The sequence below is a fragment of the Eretmochelys imbricata genome, chromosome 1, assembly GCF_965152235.1.
Source record: "Eretmochelys imbricata isolate rEreImb1 chromosome 1, rEreImb1.hap1, whole genome shotgun sequence".
Taxonomy (NCBI): domain Eukaryota; kingdom Metazoa; phylum Chordata; order Testudines; family Cheloniidae; genus Eretmochelys; species Eretmochelys imbricata.
The window spans coordinates 3,857,169-3,873,586 of NC_135572.1; the positions used below are offsets into that span (position 1 = coordinate 3,857,169).

At 50.1% G+C, this 16,418-nt stretch overlaps 1 protein-coding gene and 1 pseudogene across 1 annotated transcript; both read right to left on the reverse strand.

Moving 5' to 3' along the window:
* Positions 1-1,533: 1,533 nt before the first annotated feature.
* On the reverse strand, positions 1,534-3,039 carry LOC144259568 (ubiquilin-1 pseudogene; annotated as a pseudogene).
* Positions 3,040-8,100: 5,061 nt separating this feature from the next.
* Positions 8,101-12,799, reverse strand: LOC144278215 (olfactory receptor 52B2-like). Its single transcript, XM_077839436.1, has 2 exons — positions 12,687-12,799; positions 8,101-9,106 (listed from the first exon to the last, which is right to left on the reverse strand). The coding sequence occupies exons 1-2, from the start codon at positions 12,797-12,799 to the stop codon at positions 8,101-8,103; spliced, it is 1,119 nt and encodes a 372-aa protein (XP_077695562.1).
* Between the last annotated feature and the right edge of the window lie 3,619 nt (positions 12,800-16,418).

A 16,418-nucleotide genomic window follows, 5' to 3' on the forward strand; every position in this document is an offset into this window, starting at 1 on the left:
CCACGGAGCACCAATAGCCGCTGTTTAGGTGAGTGGGACCACTCCTGTAAGTGAAGTTACTCGTGTCCTCAGGCATTAGCAGGCCATGAGCTCCATGAACTGGACAATTCAGCAGCTGGTGTGCTGAGCCCATGGCCCATCACGCTGGCCAAGAGTGTCTCATTTGTTCCTGGCATGCCCCCATCTGTCTGTCTGCACCTCTCCTCCTATACTTCTTGTTCTGTGTTTATACTGTGTCTGGCACAACGGGGACTTAGTCCATGGCTGGGATTCCTTGGCGGGAGGGTAATACAAATAGATAACGATAATTAATAAAACAAGACACACCACACAGGGGTAACACACGGGGCCCTAACTAAGCAAGGAGCTTAAACGTGCACCTAACTTTAAATGCATGGGCAGCCCCACGTGCTCGCAGTTAGGCATGTGCCGATGGACCTCGCTGACTTGGGCCCCAGGGGAAGGAATGCGGAGGAAGAGACGGGGAGCAGGGGAGTAACAGTGTTAGGAGCCATGGGTAACACACATGCGATGAACAGTCACGAGAACGACGTTTTCGAAATATAAATAAATACATGTTGTGTAGTAGACAGAGAGCCGGGAACATGGGCCTGGTTCAAGGCCTAAACCACAGCCAGCGAAAAGTTACGCTACAAGCAACAGTCAGGCCCTGTCAAAAGCAGATGCTTCCCTAATCCCGGCCAGTCAGCGTCCGGTACCCGAACTCAGTGCTTGGATTGCTAGAACACACTGAACAGGTGAGCCCATGCCAGCAGGCCAGCACAAGAAAACCCCAGCCTCGCACACGATAAGACAGTTTGACAAAATATCTTGTCTGAAATATGAGGAATAAAAGTACAAAGACAGATGATGAATAGGGAGGTTTCTGCTTTTCACAGGGCCTGACCGTTGCTCAGAGCGTAACTTTTGCTGGCTTTGGTTCAGGCTCCAGGCCTTGAACAAGGCCTGTGCTTCTGGCTCTCTCTTCCTACTACAATTGGTAACTGATTATTATTAGAGCTGGTCAGAAATGTTTAATCAAAAAAAAAAAAGAATTCAACCAAAAATGACCTTTTTCCTCCACCTTTGTAGGTGTTCATCAAACAGCTGCTAAAAACCACCAGGAAATGGTTTCCTCCACCTTTTGTTCTTGGAAAATAAAATACATTTTTTTTTTGGATAGCTCTAATTTTTTCTTCATATCACTTTATTTGCTTCTGATGCAGGAAACCCCTTTTACAGAGGAAGCTTTGAGCCCGAATGCGGCGACGGCTGCTGCTCTCCTACCTTAGGCAGAGTGACACGACCTGGAATGAAATAAACAAAAATGGGGCTTGAAAGATTTACGGTCTTTTTATCAGAAATCATGGTGTTCTTTTCGGTTTGGGTTTTTTTCCTGTTAAGCGGCAGCCGTGCTGGGAGCCCGAGAGCCTGTTCGTTGTCGCCTCAGCGTCGTCTCTTGCTGCTAGCAGAGCTGGTGAATTTGCACGGCGGCTTGGGAAGCCCATTGCAGTCAGCAGCTCCAGCTGCTCGTCAGAGATTTGGGGCGTGCTGAGGATTTGCTCCAGCTAGGGCCTGCAGCATCTGCTGAACAGTGAACTCCTGGTTTGGCGCGGCTGAGGCTGGCTGTGCAGCTTCCTTGAGCCCAGGGCTCGGGGGCGCTCTCTCTGCTGAGCCTGCCGTGTGCCCCGACCCCGCTAAAGGAGACAGGAGCTGCAGTGGGATGCCGGGTTCCCCCATTGCCAGTGCCTGCAGCCTCTGTTGAATCTGTGCCATCGCTTGCATTTCTCTAGAGCCCGGCACGGCCGCCGGCTCCTCTGGGTGCCAGATTTGCTGATGGAAGGTGGGGAGGGGCTGCGTCGGGGGCTGCCCAGCTGTCGGGGGGCTCTGCGGCAGCGTCTTTGTCCCCAGGTCGGGGTTCAGGCCGAACGACTGCTGCACGCTCCTCGCACCGGGCCCGACCAGGACGTCCTGCACAAGCTGTTTGACCGTCTGCTGCAGCAAGCCCTTGATGGCCGTTGAGAGGGCAGCGGTGCTTCCTGGGTCTGGAGTGGGTCCGAAGCAGCTCCGTGCTGGGTAGTCGCTAATGCTACGGCTGCTGCTGGTGTCACTGGGGGAGCTGGAGGGCGGAGTACAAGCCGGGGGTGAAGGAGCTCTTCTTCTTCTACTCAAAGGGGTCTGGCTGCTGGTGAGGGATGAGCTGCTCCTCAGAGAAGCAAATGAGTTCCCCGCAGCCTGTGTCTGTGCTTCCTTCCGCGTTAAATCGGGGTGATCCCTGCTCACGTGCTGCGAGGCACGGCCTCCGCCCAGGATGCTGGCCAGAAAGCTCAAGGCCTGGCTGGGGTCCTTCATGATTTCCCGCACGGTGGCTGGGCTCCGCGCGAGCTCCAGCATGAGCCGCAGCATGTCGGGAGTGTTCAGGAAGTGGCCGATCTCCGGGGTTTTCTGGATCACTTGCTGCTTCAGAGGATTGTCCGTGATCAGCTCGGTCATCAGGTCGGGGTTGGAGAGCCGGCTCTGAATGAAGGGGTTCTCCAAGAGCTGGAACATCATCTCGGGGTTGGACGTGAGCTGGCTCTGAAACTCGGAGAAGTTGGCCGTGTTCAGGCCGAGGTTGCTGACAAGCTCCTGCAGGCCGGCCGTGCCGTAGGCCATGCTGCTGGCAGAGCCCGGCCTGGAGAGGCAGCCGTTCTCCAACTGGATGGCGGCCGCACCCTCCGGGGAGCCGGCGCGCTGACCCGGACGCTCCTGGGGTCTCCTTTGCGACTGGACGACGAGGTAGATGGTGGCGTCATCCTGGATGCCATGTTGGCTCAGGGTCTTGTGATCTTTTAAAATCCTGCCAGCAAATATCAGCACGAGCCGGTCGGTGGGAGAGGAGAAACGGGTGGAGACGCGGGCCTTAAACTCCCTGATGAGCCTGTCCTCGGGCACCACAAACTCCTCCTTCTGCCCGGGAGTCTTGACTGTCACCCTGATGAGCTGGGGAGCCGCGGCAGCCTCTAGACCAGCTCCAGGGACTTCTCCGCTTCTGACCATGCTTAGTGGGATGGAGCCTCAGTAACAGGACATTTGCAAAGCTTTGGCACAGGGATGGGGGTGTGAGGCAAAGGACACAGCGTCTTCTGCTTCCCCGCTACTGGCCCCCTCTCATCATGAGCCTCTGGAGAGGACCAAGGGGGAGACCTCCTCGGTGTCTCCAACCAAGGCCCAGGCTCCCCTGCTGCTCTGCTCCTCTGCTGACCTGCAGCAGGTGTTGGAGCTGCCTGCAACCTCCTGTGTCTGCACTGTGACATCACGGCTGATGCCATAAGCTGCCATGGCACCTGTGGGTGAGACCAGCCGTTTCCTCTACATTAACCCCCACGCAAGCCACTCGCTCTGAGAACCTCAACGTGGCAATTTCCTGGCAAAGGCCCAAATTCTTTCCCGGTGGCATAGGTAGATGCAACTAGACCAAGGGCAATGGAGCTGGGTCTTCGCACATCACAGGTGAATTTGGCCCCAAATCTGTAATAATCTTAGTTCTACTAATAAATAATTCTGGGATCCTTACTCAGTCTTTACTCAGGCAACTTCTGTGGGGAGGGAATGGAGATTTCTCTGTCATCCATCATTTTTACCCAGCACAAACTAAAAATGTCATTCTGGGCTGGGTTAAATCCGGTTGAAGTTGCGGGAGTGTAGCAGCCGCCTTTCATTCAGGATGAATGTGAAGAAGTGAGTAAGCTCCTTTATTAACCAGGGAACTGAAACACCCATCACACAGGCTAGGTTTGAGTAAAGGCTGAACTGTGTGGCCCACCGAAGCGCTGGTGGAGTGGCCCTGAGAAAGGTCAGAGAGAGCTTTTTGGCAGAGTGCTGGCAGAAAGAGGCTTGGAGCTGCAAACAAGGAAACTATCCTTAGTTCCTCCTGGAGTCAAGGAACAAGGACTTTGTACCTGCTGTGTAAATAAACAGGATTCCATCAAACAAATGTGTGACTGCATCATCAGGTTTGCCTCCTAACAGAAACAACTTGCAGGGCCCCAAACTTTGTCCAACCGCTTAGGCCAAAAGGGGTAACAATACAAATAAAGTTTTACTTCCCTGACAAGGGAACCAGAGGGTCTTACAAAAAGCCATAATCCAAACTTGAAACACACTTAGCAGCTGCAGACAGCCAGACCCTCCAGTGGTGTTCATCAGCAGAGCTCCATTGAGACTGAGTTACACCAGTTGAAGGGGAGAGGATGAGACAATGGGTGGACAGATGTTTCCCAAGAACCCACAGAATAGTTCTTGGAGAACTTCCGTTCTCTAAATCCTTCAGCTTTCCAGTCAGCTCCTTCTCCATGCTGCATGTCCCTGCTGGAACTCCTTGCGTGATCTTCACAATTAGCACAGCCATGTCCTATAAGTCAATGTATTGTCCCATCCTTAGAAAAACAGACCCCTGGGCCCATAAAACATGCAACACCCAGCCAGCCTGGCCCCTAGGGAATCCAATCCAGCTGCCCAAACAAACCCCTCCTCAGGGCAAACCCTGACTCCCAGAGAAACCCCCAACCTCTCCCCGAACCTGTAGTGACTGTCACAACTCCCCCAGGAGGAGGGACTGGACGAGGCCTTCAGGGGTTGGCCAGAGAAGGAAGCTTGTTGAGTGTGTTTCTGCATGTTCCTGCCCCACAGTTAAGCTGCACTGACATCTGCCAGTCTCTGAGCGGGTGGTTGAGACACGTTTCACTGCCATTCGCCCCACTTTGACCCTGAGGGGTGCCCTCCCAGGACAGACACCTGTCCCAGACCGTCTTTCTCAGGAGCCCCATGGGGGGGTCTCTAAAACAATGGGGAGGATGTGGGTCAATTCCTGGCTCTGCCACCAACTCCCTGTGTGGCCTTGGGTGAGACCCAGAACCTTGTTTCCCCTTCTGTGAAGTGGGGAATAAAATGCTGCCCTACCTCGCTGGGTCCCACAAAAAAGCCTCTTAGTAAGACAGCAGCCACGCCACAGGGGTGACCAGGGACCTGAGCAGTGAGGCGTGGGGCGGGGTAGAGCTGTCATTCAGATAAGTTCCCCCTCCTGCTCAGCAGCTCCCCAAATCCTTCTTGAGAAGTGGGTTGGATTCCCCCCCAACGTCCGACCCCTATTTCTCATTGGGTTCACTTTCCTCCACCAGCATTGCAATAGGTTCTAGAGATTTTCTCCCGAGCCAAGCCAGGGTCGGAGCCCAGCTGAACATCACTGGGCAAGGAAGGGGATTGGATTTCTTTCGGTAAATGTCAGTGTCACATGCCAAACCTGACCAAAAAATATTTCCATCTGTAATCATTGAAACTGGCAGCCAGGCAAGAAATATGCTGCTTGAGAACATATGAGAGTTCAATTTAAGGTGATTTACTGTGTATATTTTCACACACGATGTCGACAATTTGGGTTTTCATGGCTATAAAGATTTAACTGTTTGAATCTCACCATGGCCTGTCATTGAATAATTATTGTCTCATCCCCCCTCATCATTTCTCGCAACTGTGAAAATTTACAGTCTTGAAAATCAAAAAGAAAAATGCTTCGAACCCGTAGCCGTGCACAACTGAGAAAATTTCAATCAATAAAGCTAGGGAAAAAATGCTTAAAAATAAACATTGAGCTTATTTGCTGAAATGATACAAATAAAAAATCCCATTCTGCCAAGTGTAAACATCATCCACCCTGCCCTCCCACACAGCAACGTCAAGGCCCTGGTGCCCGCCTGAAACCTGGATGAACTACGGTTTTAAATTGAGCATAGATCTTAACATGAGTGATAGCCCCAGAGCATGTGACCAAAAAGAATGCGATCCTGAGCAAGAGGGGCTGGTTGTGTTGGACTTCTAGTGCCCCTGGAAATACCAGGGTTATTTCATTCAAGGTTTGGGTTAAAGCAGTAGAGACAAAGAAAACGTAGTGAGTTGGACACCAGGGACAGTAAACAATCAGTTTCTTTAGTTTATTGTAAAGAAATGCAGCTTAGAACGAAATATGGGAAAATGAGATAAGAAGGAAACCTTGGGAAGAAAGGGGCCAAGCCATGAATCTTCTCCTACCCAGACCTGAGGGCAAGGTTCACCCCTAAAATTCCCTCACCTGGCTTTAGCTAAGGTCCAATAACTGTCTTTGTCTCCAACAGGCCTACATAATCTAGAAACACACGTCCCGTTGGTTTACAGTAGCTTTGACTTCCAATGGGGCTGCTGCTCCTAAGTCACTTAGGTGTTTGTGAAAATCCCATCCCAAGGGAACCGAGTGCTTTTAGCCTCTGCTTGGCCCCGGAAGAGGGAGGAGCAGAAAGGGACTGGGCTGCCATTCGAGCAACTCTGAGCCCCGTATTGTAATGCTCCAGAGGTCCGCAGACAGCCATCCCAGTGCTGAAAGAGCTGCCGCCATCTTGTGTTTTCCCTTCTCTGTGAGGCAATCATGTCTGGCCCCTCCATTCCCTTACCCCAGAGCAACTTCATTATGGGCCACATCTAACCCCTTCCCAGCCCACGTTCCCATCTCACCAGAGCCGCCGGGCATGGCCCAGAGAGTTTATCAGCACCACGGGAAGGAACCTTCCTTTCAAAGGCGCTGCCATTCTCTCCTTACTTGGGGGCAGGGGGAAATTGATGGCAGCAGGTCCACCACCTTGCCCCATAACCCTGATGCAGAGGGACCCTGCACATGGCACAAAGATGAGGTAGATCCGGGTGCAGACATCGCTGAACCATGCCTCCAACAGAGTGGAACTGGGTTCACCTTAGACAGGCCCCTTCTGCCCTATAAGGGGATGGGCCAGGATTTGCCTAGATCAGTGGAGGTTTCGGCAGATCTAGCACAGAGGGCATTGAAACAATTGGGGGCATTCATGCTCTAAACATAAACCCCAGCCACGTTCACTCTTTGTAGGTTCCATGGGCCTGATTCCCTGCCCAGCTCCTAGTAATTCATTTGCTCCTCTGCAGAGTGCATGTGAAACATTCTCCCTAGTGTTTCACACCTATTTTGTACACAATAACAAGACCATGCTTTTACATCATGCTTTTCAGTGGCAGATCTTGTACTACAAAGGAGGTCAGTAGCATTATCCCCCCTTTACCAATGGGGAAACTAAGACACAGAGCAGGGAAGTGACTTGCCCAAGATCACCCAGCAGGCCAGAAGCAGAGCTGGGGATAGAACCCAAGTCTCCTGAGTCCGTCAAAAAAAGATATCAAATTAGTTTGACAGGCTCTAGTTTCCATAAACTCATGTTGATTGGTATTAATTATATTACCCTTTAATTCTTTATTAATCAAATCCATTATCACCCATCTCCATTACCCAGGATCAATGTCAGAATGACAGGCCTATAATTACCGGGATCATTCCCTTTGCCTTTTTTTTTTTTTAAATTGGCACAACATTCGCTTTCTTCCAGTCTTCTGGAACGTCCCAACTGAGCGCCTGAGACAGCTCTTTTAAAACTCTTGGATGCATTTTCTCTATACCTGCTAATTTTAAAATGTCCAACTTTAGTAGCTGCTGTTTAACATCCTCCAGTGATACTAATGGAATGGAAAGAGTGTTGTCATCATCATATGTTATGACTATTATCCGTATCCTAGTAACACCTGAGGACTCCAATCAGAGATCTGGGCCCCACTGAGCTAGGCAGTCTCCTGGTAACACAAAGACAGCCTGCACCTGAGAGCGCTGACAGTCTAAGATTAAGGCAATGCACAACAGGTGAATAAACAGACAAATGGGAGGTAAAGGGTGGACAGACTAACAGTAGTGACAGGTATGTTTATATACGATCACAGTCACAGAGATCTTGGTATCCTGGCTATTTTCTGAATGTTCTGCATTTGATCTGTGCTGGAGGGGAGTGTCTGATGGTTCATCTGAGCCACAGGAAGCAAACATCACGGGAGGAACCTCCAGTGATGAAAAGACCAGATGAACCAGTCTCCCATCTCCTGAAAACCCACCTTCGAAGCAATCTGGTTTCATTTCGAAGGAACCTGCTGGTGAGTTTCGTTGCTCAGGTCTCGGCCCTGTGGCAGCACTCACTACCAATTGCTCATTCCCAGGCCGCGTCTCTCACCTTTATGTGCAGGTCAACATCCCCTCCCCCAGCAGAAGCAGTGAAATCCCCAGGCCTGGGAGACCATGCGGGTCACTCGTTCCCGGATTTGTCTCGTTCTCACCCCGTAGACGATGGGGTTTAGCATGGGGGGAACAATCACATAGAGATTGGCCAGTAGGATGTGAATGTGTCCAGGGATATTGTGGCCAAACCGGTGAGTGAGGAACGAGAAAAAGGCCGGCGTGTAGAACAACAGGATGACACAGAAGTGGGAGCCACAGGTGCTGAGAGCCTTGAGCCGGGCGTCCTTGGACGGGAGCCGGAAGACGGCCCTGAGGATCAGCACGTAAGACACAGCGACGAGCATGACGTCCAACCCGGATGACAGCAGAGTTGTGGTGAACCCGTACCAGATGTTGGCTGTTATATCGGCGCAGGCCAGCCGGGCTATGCCCATGTGCTCACAGTACGTGTGAGGCATTACGGTGTGGCCACAGTAGGGTAGCCTCTTCAGGAGGAAGATAGGTGGGAACATTATACATAGCCCTCTGAGAACAGCTGTCACAGCTATTCTCCCTATCACCGAGTGTGTGAGGGTAGCCGGGTATCTCAGGGGGTCGCAGATGGCAACGTACCGGTCAAACGCCATGGCCAACAAAACGGTTGACTCTGCGATGAAACTAAAATGGGTAAAGAACATCTGGGTAATGCAGGCATCAAAAGAAATCTCCTTGGCACTAAACCAGAATATGGCCAGCATCTTGGGCACGGTAGTCGTGGATAACATTAGATCAGCGACCGCCAGCATGGCCAGGAAAAGGTACATGGGCTCGTGGAGGCTGTGCTCTGTTATGATGATGAAGAGTAAAACCGAGTTGGCAAAAAGAGCAACAACGTACATCAGGCAGACAGGGACGGAGATCCAGATGTGAGACTCTTCCATGCCCGGGATGCCGGTCAGGATGAACGTTATAGGATCGAAGCTGCTTTGGTTGAGAGTCGGCATGGTGGGCCCTGGGTTTGAACTCACACTGGCTCTGTAGAGAAAGACAAATGCAGAAATAACTCCTCTGATTAGCTAGGGCTCACACAATCATTTTGGATCAGACATAGCTTCGCCCCTTACAAACATCTGTTTCTGAAATGACTCCAGTTAGAAGATGTTTAAAAAGCAGGGACTTAATTCATGAAGGAATCTCTCTCCGTCTTTTGAAATGGACTCAAGAAGTAAAACCACTAACCAGCTAGTTCCCTGCCATTCACCCGCTTCAATTTCAGTGCTAAGGGCTTCTTCTCTGGCTGTGCAGTTATAATGGGCCAGATCCTTTCTGACTTTGGGTTGAAATATTGCTGCCCATCACCGTAGTCTCTGTGCACTCGGATCCTACAAACACTTACATGTGGGAGTAACTGTGCTCCCGAGTAGCCCCGTTGAAGCCAATGGACCTCCTCACACGTGTACAACTCATCAATGTAGAGTTACCCCAGTGTGTCACTGTTCATAGGGTTGTGCCCTTGCTTAGCAAGGATGCCTGGGCTGGTGTTTCCCAGACTTTTCAGGTTTTCGTATCCTCCATACACATCCGAAAAAGGTCTCCATGCTGCCAATGATAGGCCTGTATACTATAGCTCCTACTACAGCTATGCCAGCTGACCTCCCCTTTCGGGACCCCTGGGGAAAGGGGTGATGACTCAGGAGCTGAGAAACACTAAGCTAGTGGACAGGGCTTGAGCACATGGGAGACTTTGATTCAATTCTCAGCTCAGCCGTCCTGGGTGAGGCATTTAATCTACCTGTGCCGTAGCTCCTCATCTGTGAAATGTGGACAATGCTTCGTGCCTTCTGGGCACAGGGTGAGGGGAACAGCCCATTCTCCACCTCGACTGCAAGAACAAGGGCCAGGGAACTGCCCAGGGAACTATATTACTTTCTGACCGGCTGACAGCCAATAGCACAAACTACAGGCAAGCGGTATTTGGTGTCAGGTGCGTGAGGCCATGCTAGACACACAGGCAAGGCTGTGTAATCACAGCCCAGACAAGGGGCTTCCTTGTCTTTTGTTTTGCTTTTCTGCAAGTTTTTCAATTGCCACAAAGTGCACAGGGCCACCAGGGCATGAAGGGTGATTCTGCTACGGGGGCGTGCAATGGCCATTGTCCAGATCAGCATTCGAGAAACCAAATGCACTCAGCCCGAGAGCCAAGCCCTTTCTTTGCTATTGCTCTCCCCCATATCCCAGCAAGGACATCTGGACTTGGTGTTAAAGCATAAGAACAGCCAGACGGGGTCTGAACAACAGCCCATCTAGCCCAGCATCCTGTCCTCCGACAGGGCTGGTGCCAGGTGCTTCCCAGGCAATGACCAGAACAGGGCAATTATCGAGTGATCCATCCCCGCCGTCCACTCCCAGCTTTTCCCAGTCAGAGGTTTAGGGACAACCCAGGCGTGGGGTTATGTCTCTGACCATGCTGTCTGATAGCCTTTGATGGACATGTCCTCCAGGAAGTTATCTCATTCTTTTTCGAACCTTGTTATACCTTTGACCTTCACAACATCCCCTGACAAGGAGTTCCACAGGTTGACTGGGTACTTCTTTTTGTTTGTTTGAAACCTGCTGCCTATTTATTTCATCGGGTGACCCCTGTATGGAAGCTGTTCCATACCCTTAATCATTTTTATCACCCAGCTCTGTACCTTGTCAATCCAATATATGTTTTTGAGATGGGGTGATAAGAACTACACGTAGTATTCAAGGTATAGGGGAGCCATGGGTTTGTGTAGTGGCATTATGATATGGGGAGAGGGGGAGGGAGTATACATTTAGTTTGAGCCTCTATTATGGTATTTATAAAGAGTTTCCATGCAGCTGGCAGGAATTTCCCTGTTCCTTTTCGTTTCTGTGCAACTAGCTTCCCCATCTGTGTGTAGTTCGCCTTTTGGAAGTTAACGCTGCTGTGGTACGGTTCTTTGGTATTTTCTGCCCTACAAGGATGTTAAATTTAATTACATTATGGTTGTTATTACCAAGTGGTTCATCTATATTCACCTCTTGGACCAGATCCTGGGCTCCACTTAGGCCTAAATCAAGAACTGCCTCTCCCCTTGTGGGTTCCAGGACCAGCTGCTCCGGGAAGCCATTGTTAGTGATGTCTCAAACCTTTATCTCTGCATCCCGTCCTGACATGTACCCAGCCAATACGGGGATCGTTGAAATCCTCCACTATTATTGGGCTTTCTCTTTCTGTAGCCTCTTTAATCTCCCTGCGCATTTCACACTCACCATCACCATCCTGGTCAGGTGGTCGGTAGAATATTCCTACTGCTATATCCTTCTTATTCAAGCATGGGATTTCTAGCCATAGAGTTTGATTCATTTAAGATTTTTACTATACTTGGCTGTCTGTTTTCTTTCACACATAGTGCCACTCCCCTCCCGCCCCACCCCCAGCACGACCTACTCCATCAGTCCTCTACATTTTTTACCCTGGTATTACCCTGTCCCATTAATTATCATTGCTCCACCAAGTTTTTATGATGCCTGTTATATTGATATCCACATTTAATACCTGGTGCTACAGTTCATCCACCTTAGTATTTAGACTTCTAGCATTTCCACACAAGCACTTATAAAATCTGCCAATATTTCCTCGTCTGCCTTAATGTGATGGAACAGATTGTCACTCTTTTTCTGTGACTGTTTCTCTTCAGTTTCTGCCTATATTTCATCAACTTCTATCTTCTCTTCTTTACTAGGATATAGAGATCCTCCCCTAAGGGATGTCTCTTTCCGAAACACGTGCTCCTCGGCACTACTCGGCTTTCCCCCAGCCCTTGGTTTAAAATCTCTTCTGAGACCTTTTTAATTTTACACACCAGCCATCCGGTTCCTTTTTGGTTTAGGTGAAGTCCATCCTTCCCGTATATGCTCCTCCTTTCCCAAAAGGTTCCCCAGGTCCTAATAAAGCTAAACCTTCCTCCTTACACCGTGGTCTCATCGCCACATTGCAGCTCCGCCTGTCTAACTGGCCCTGCGCGTGAAACTGGTAGCCTTTCAGAGAATGCTACCCTGGAGGTCCTGGATTTCTCTCTCTTATCTAGCAACCTAAATTTGGCCTCCAGGACCTCTCTCCTATTCTTCCCTATGTCACAGGTACCTACATGTACCATGACCACCAGCTCATCCCCAGCACTACCCATGAGTCTGTCTGGATGCCTTGTGAGGTCCGCAACCTCTGCACCTGGTAGGCAAGTCACCATGTGGTTCTCCTGGTCATCACCAACCCAGCTAGCTAGATTTCTAATTATCAAACTGAAAATGCATTATGAAGTCACATGCTGAGCTAAGTCAGGAAAAGCCCGGAGCTACCCTCCCAGAAGGAGACCTTGCATTTGCCCACTTCTTTGACAGCCAAGGCCTGTTCCCTTCATGTTCATGGAGTGTAGAATCATACAGGGCAGGAGGTAGCCAGCTTGCAAACCCCACTGAACTAAGTCCTATCCTAGAAGTGCCTCTCAGAGGAGCCATTTGTCCCAGCTGAACATTTCCTGCCTTAGAACATTTTTTAAAATAACTTTGAGCTGCCCCCAAGCCCAAACGTTTAATGCAAAAGACTCACCCAGGCTTCTGTGCTGGCTGGGAACGAAGACTCTGCGCCTGTGATCCGGGTGAGGAGCTGCAGGTGGTGGGGAATTGCCACTGACTGGGGCTGAGGCGTGGGGATATTAACATTGCCTCCTTATGAATCCCAGCAGTGAGCCTCAGGCAGGCTCTTGGACTTGCTGAATCTTAAACTGCCTGGTGCATTAAAGATTAACAGGAACTTACCCGGTCAGTTTCGTTCAGCCATTTCCTGCTTTTCCATCATTTGCATTACAAGTGGTTTTACTTACCCAGCCTGCCTGGGCCTGAGTGGTACTTGTGCTGACCACTGAAACCAAGAACAACTGACACAGAGCCAGGCACCGAAGACCATTAAGAGCTTCAGAGCCGGGCTGGCGTTCTCAAGGCCTGGTATCTCTGCTACCTAGGATACAATTTACCCTTTAGTCTTTGCATTACCAGCAACACCTCCAAACACATCATCTACGTTATGCAGATGTTGCTCTGTGGGCAAGGGTTTCTGCCAGTGGCAAAACCCAGAAGCCTGCTTGTTTCTCCACACATTAGCATTCCACTCTGAACTGGCATATGCTGAATTACAGCCACGTTTGTGGTGAAGCCCAGAGAGGCCAGAATCTCAGAAGTTAAAATTTATTTACAGTGCATTATTATTCAGACACCGTTTTAAAGGGGAATGACACTGACAAATGACAAGCAATGTCCCAGCATCCCAAACCATAGCTCTATCTATTTAGCTTGTCCAAGGGAAGGTTAAGAGGTGACTAGATCATGGGCAACAAGTACCTTCATGGGGAAGAGATTTCTGAGAGTAGGTGGCTCTTTGTTCTCCTCTGCTCTGGCTCAAAGAGAAGTTATGGGCTTGGCGTAGAAAGGGCTAGGTACGATTCTATGGCCCACACTATGCAGGAGCTCAGAGCAGGTGGTCACAGGGGTCATTCTAGCATTAAAGCCTATGGATCTCTCGGTCCCTGGCCTGAGCAGCTGAAATAATATTGATGCCCCTTTTCCTTTATAATGCCACCTTGCAACCAAGAAACCGCGGCATTGGAGGGCTACATTTTCAGAAGGGCATGTGCCTCTCGCACGCCTGGCCCCAGATTTTCAAAGAAGCTCAGTTCTAGTGCTGGTAGAAAAACGAAACACGTCTTGCACAAAAAATGTTGAAAAAACCCTGTCCCTTTTTTCTCAGAAAATTTCATAACTTGGGGGGTGGGGGGAAAGTAGGTTTTTTTCCAGCTCTGCTTGGCACCCAGATATTACCACTGAAAACACCAGCTGCTGGGTGATGTGGCCATTTCTGAATATGCTGGCTTTCAAGCCCACAAGCATATGCAGATCTGTCTACACTGCACATAAGCCCAGGGTCTGACTCAGGTTTGAGCCCCGCTTCCATCCACTCACAAGTCAATCTCCCTTGGGACAGCGAGCACTCAGGACCCAGGCGTTAGGACCTTGCTAGCAGGGTGGGTCAGAGCCCCAGTCCCACGGGGACTCGAGTCCAAGCCCTGTCATTTTGCAATGCGGACGCAGGCCAAGCCTCAGACCCAAATCAGAAGGTCTGTGCAGTGCAGGATGGACACGTTAGCACAGCTGTGACACCTGGGTCCAGCAATTGTACATCCCCCGCTGAAGGTTAAACCCCATCATTTATGGGGTGAGCATGAGGCAGATTCGAGAGAGAGTGATCACATGTTGGCCCACATGAGGAAGCTGTGTGGAATTCTGCAGTGGGGCTGCTCCTTGACCGATGCAGGTAGACTTGTTATCAGGGTCAGCGCGGGGAGGGAGCTTCAGAAACATGCTTTGTCGGATCAACCCTGAAACATCACATTGACTCTGGATCAGGTTCTCATCCCTGCTGGCAAAGATAATATCAGTAAATACGTGAGCAGCCGGCATTCACACACTGAATGTGGAGTATGTACCTGCAGGTGGGATTCACCCCCTGCAGAAGCTGAAGCAGGATTTAAGAGACTTTGGACTGGCCTGCAGCTGCCCCCAGAAGAAGGATGCTCTGTGGGGATGCGTGAGAACAGAAAACACAGGACACAGTTCCAGCAGTATGGAGAGAAGAGGGTTCAGAGAAGAGCCACGAGAATGATTAAAGGATTAGAAAACCTGCCTTAGAGTGATGGATTCAAGGAGCTTCATCTATTTAGCTTCACAAAAAGACTGTTAAGGGCTGACATGATCGCAGTCTGTAAGCACCTACATGGGGAACAAATATTTAATAATGAACTCTTCAGTGCAGCAGAGAAAGGTCTAATACGATCCAGCAGCCAGAAGTGGAAGCTAGACACATTCACACTGGAAATGAGGCGTACATTTTTCGCGGTTAAAGTAATTAATCCCTTGAACCGTTTACCAAGGGTCGTGGAGGATTCTCCATCACTGGCGATTTTTAAATCAAGATGTGCTGTTTTGCTAAAAGCTCTGCTCTAATTGAAACAGGAAATAATGCAGGGAAGCCCTACATCCTGTATTAAACCAGAGATCAGAGCCGAGGGCCACAGTGGTCTCCTGGCAGATAATCTCTGACTCTATGAACATTTCGTCTGTGGTTTAGCTGCATCTCAGCATCCACAAAGGGGAGGAATGTTTTGGGTCAAACTTTCACCAAACTTCTCCTCTCCCCCTAAAAAGCAATACTTCCTTTGGGCCTGGTCCAGAGTCCATTGACGTTAATGGGAGTTTTTCATTGATTTTCCTGGGTGCTGCTGGGTACATAAGAATCCCCGGGGTCTTTTCTTAAGTCACTGAAAATTGGAGTGACTGTTTGTAAATGTTCACAACTTGGCTCTGTTTTAAAAAAATGTAGCTAACTGAGATGTGCATTCCTCAGTCAGGGTTACACACAGGCCATCGTGTGGGATGTGGAGGCCTAGGTTCAAATCCCAGCTCCAAATCAGGCAGAGTTTGGACTTAAATCTAGGTCTCCCACAGCTATGTGAACACCCTCCCATGGGTAATTCAGACTTGGGGAGCACTCGCTCACGAGCTGTTCCATCTTGAGGACCTTCCTGGTGAAGGTTTCATGGAAACCAACACATTCCTGTGAAAAGGTTTGTTTTGGAGACACTGGCATTTCCCACCAACAAATGTGACCTCAAAAAATGCCCGACCAGCTCCAGTTTAGATTGGAATGGGCTACTCCACCATCCCTGCTTCATAGCCCCTCAGTGCTGGATTGACGTCAGCTGTTCCAACTACATGGCCATGCAAAGGACTCCCCAGGCTCCTGCCCCGCTGGGGATGAGGACTCTCTGCCTGTGACCCGGGTGGGGAGCGGCAGGCGGTGGGGAATCCACACTGACCAGGGCTGAAACACAGGGATATTTATACTGCCGCCCTGGGAATCCCAGTGGGGGGCTCAGAGCCAGCAGGGAACATAAGAACGGCCCTACTGGGTCAGAGAAATGGTCCATCTAGCCCAGTGCCCTGTCTTCCAACAGTGGCCAATGCCAGGTGCCCCAGAGGGAGTGAACAGAACAGGGCAATTTATCAAGTGATCCATCCCCTATCGCCCATTACCAACTTCTGGCAGTCAGAGGCGAGGGACATCCAAAGCATGGGGTTGCAACTGTGACCATCTTGGCGAATAGCCATCGATGGACCTTTCTTCCAGGAACTGATCAAATTCTTTTTTGAACACCGTTATTTGGCCTTCACAACATCCCCTGGCAACAAATTCCACTGGTTGACGGTGCATGGTGTGAGGAAATGCTTC

Bases quoted from the DNA above. Each gene is read 5' to 3' on its own strand.
- LOC144278215 (XM_077839436.1), bottom strand. From the start codon at position 12,799: ATGTTAATATCCCCACGCCTCAGCCCCAGTCAGTGGCAATTCCCCACC. The intron at 9,107-12,686 runs GTGAGTCTTTTG...CTTTCTCTACAG, and splicing joins CAGCCAGCACAGAAGCCTGG to AGCCAGTGTGAGTTCAAACC.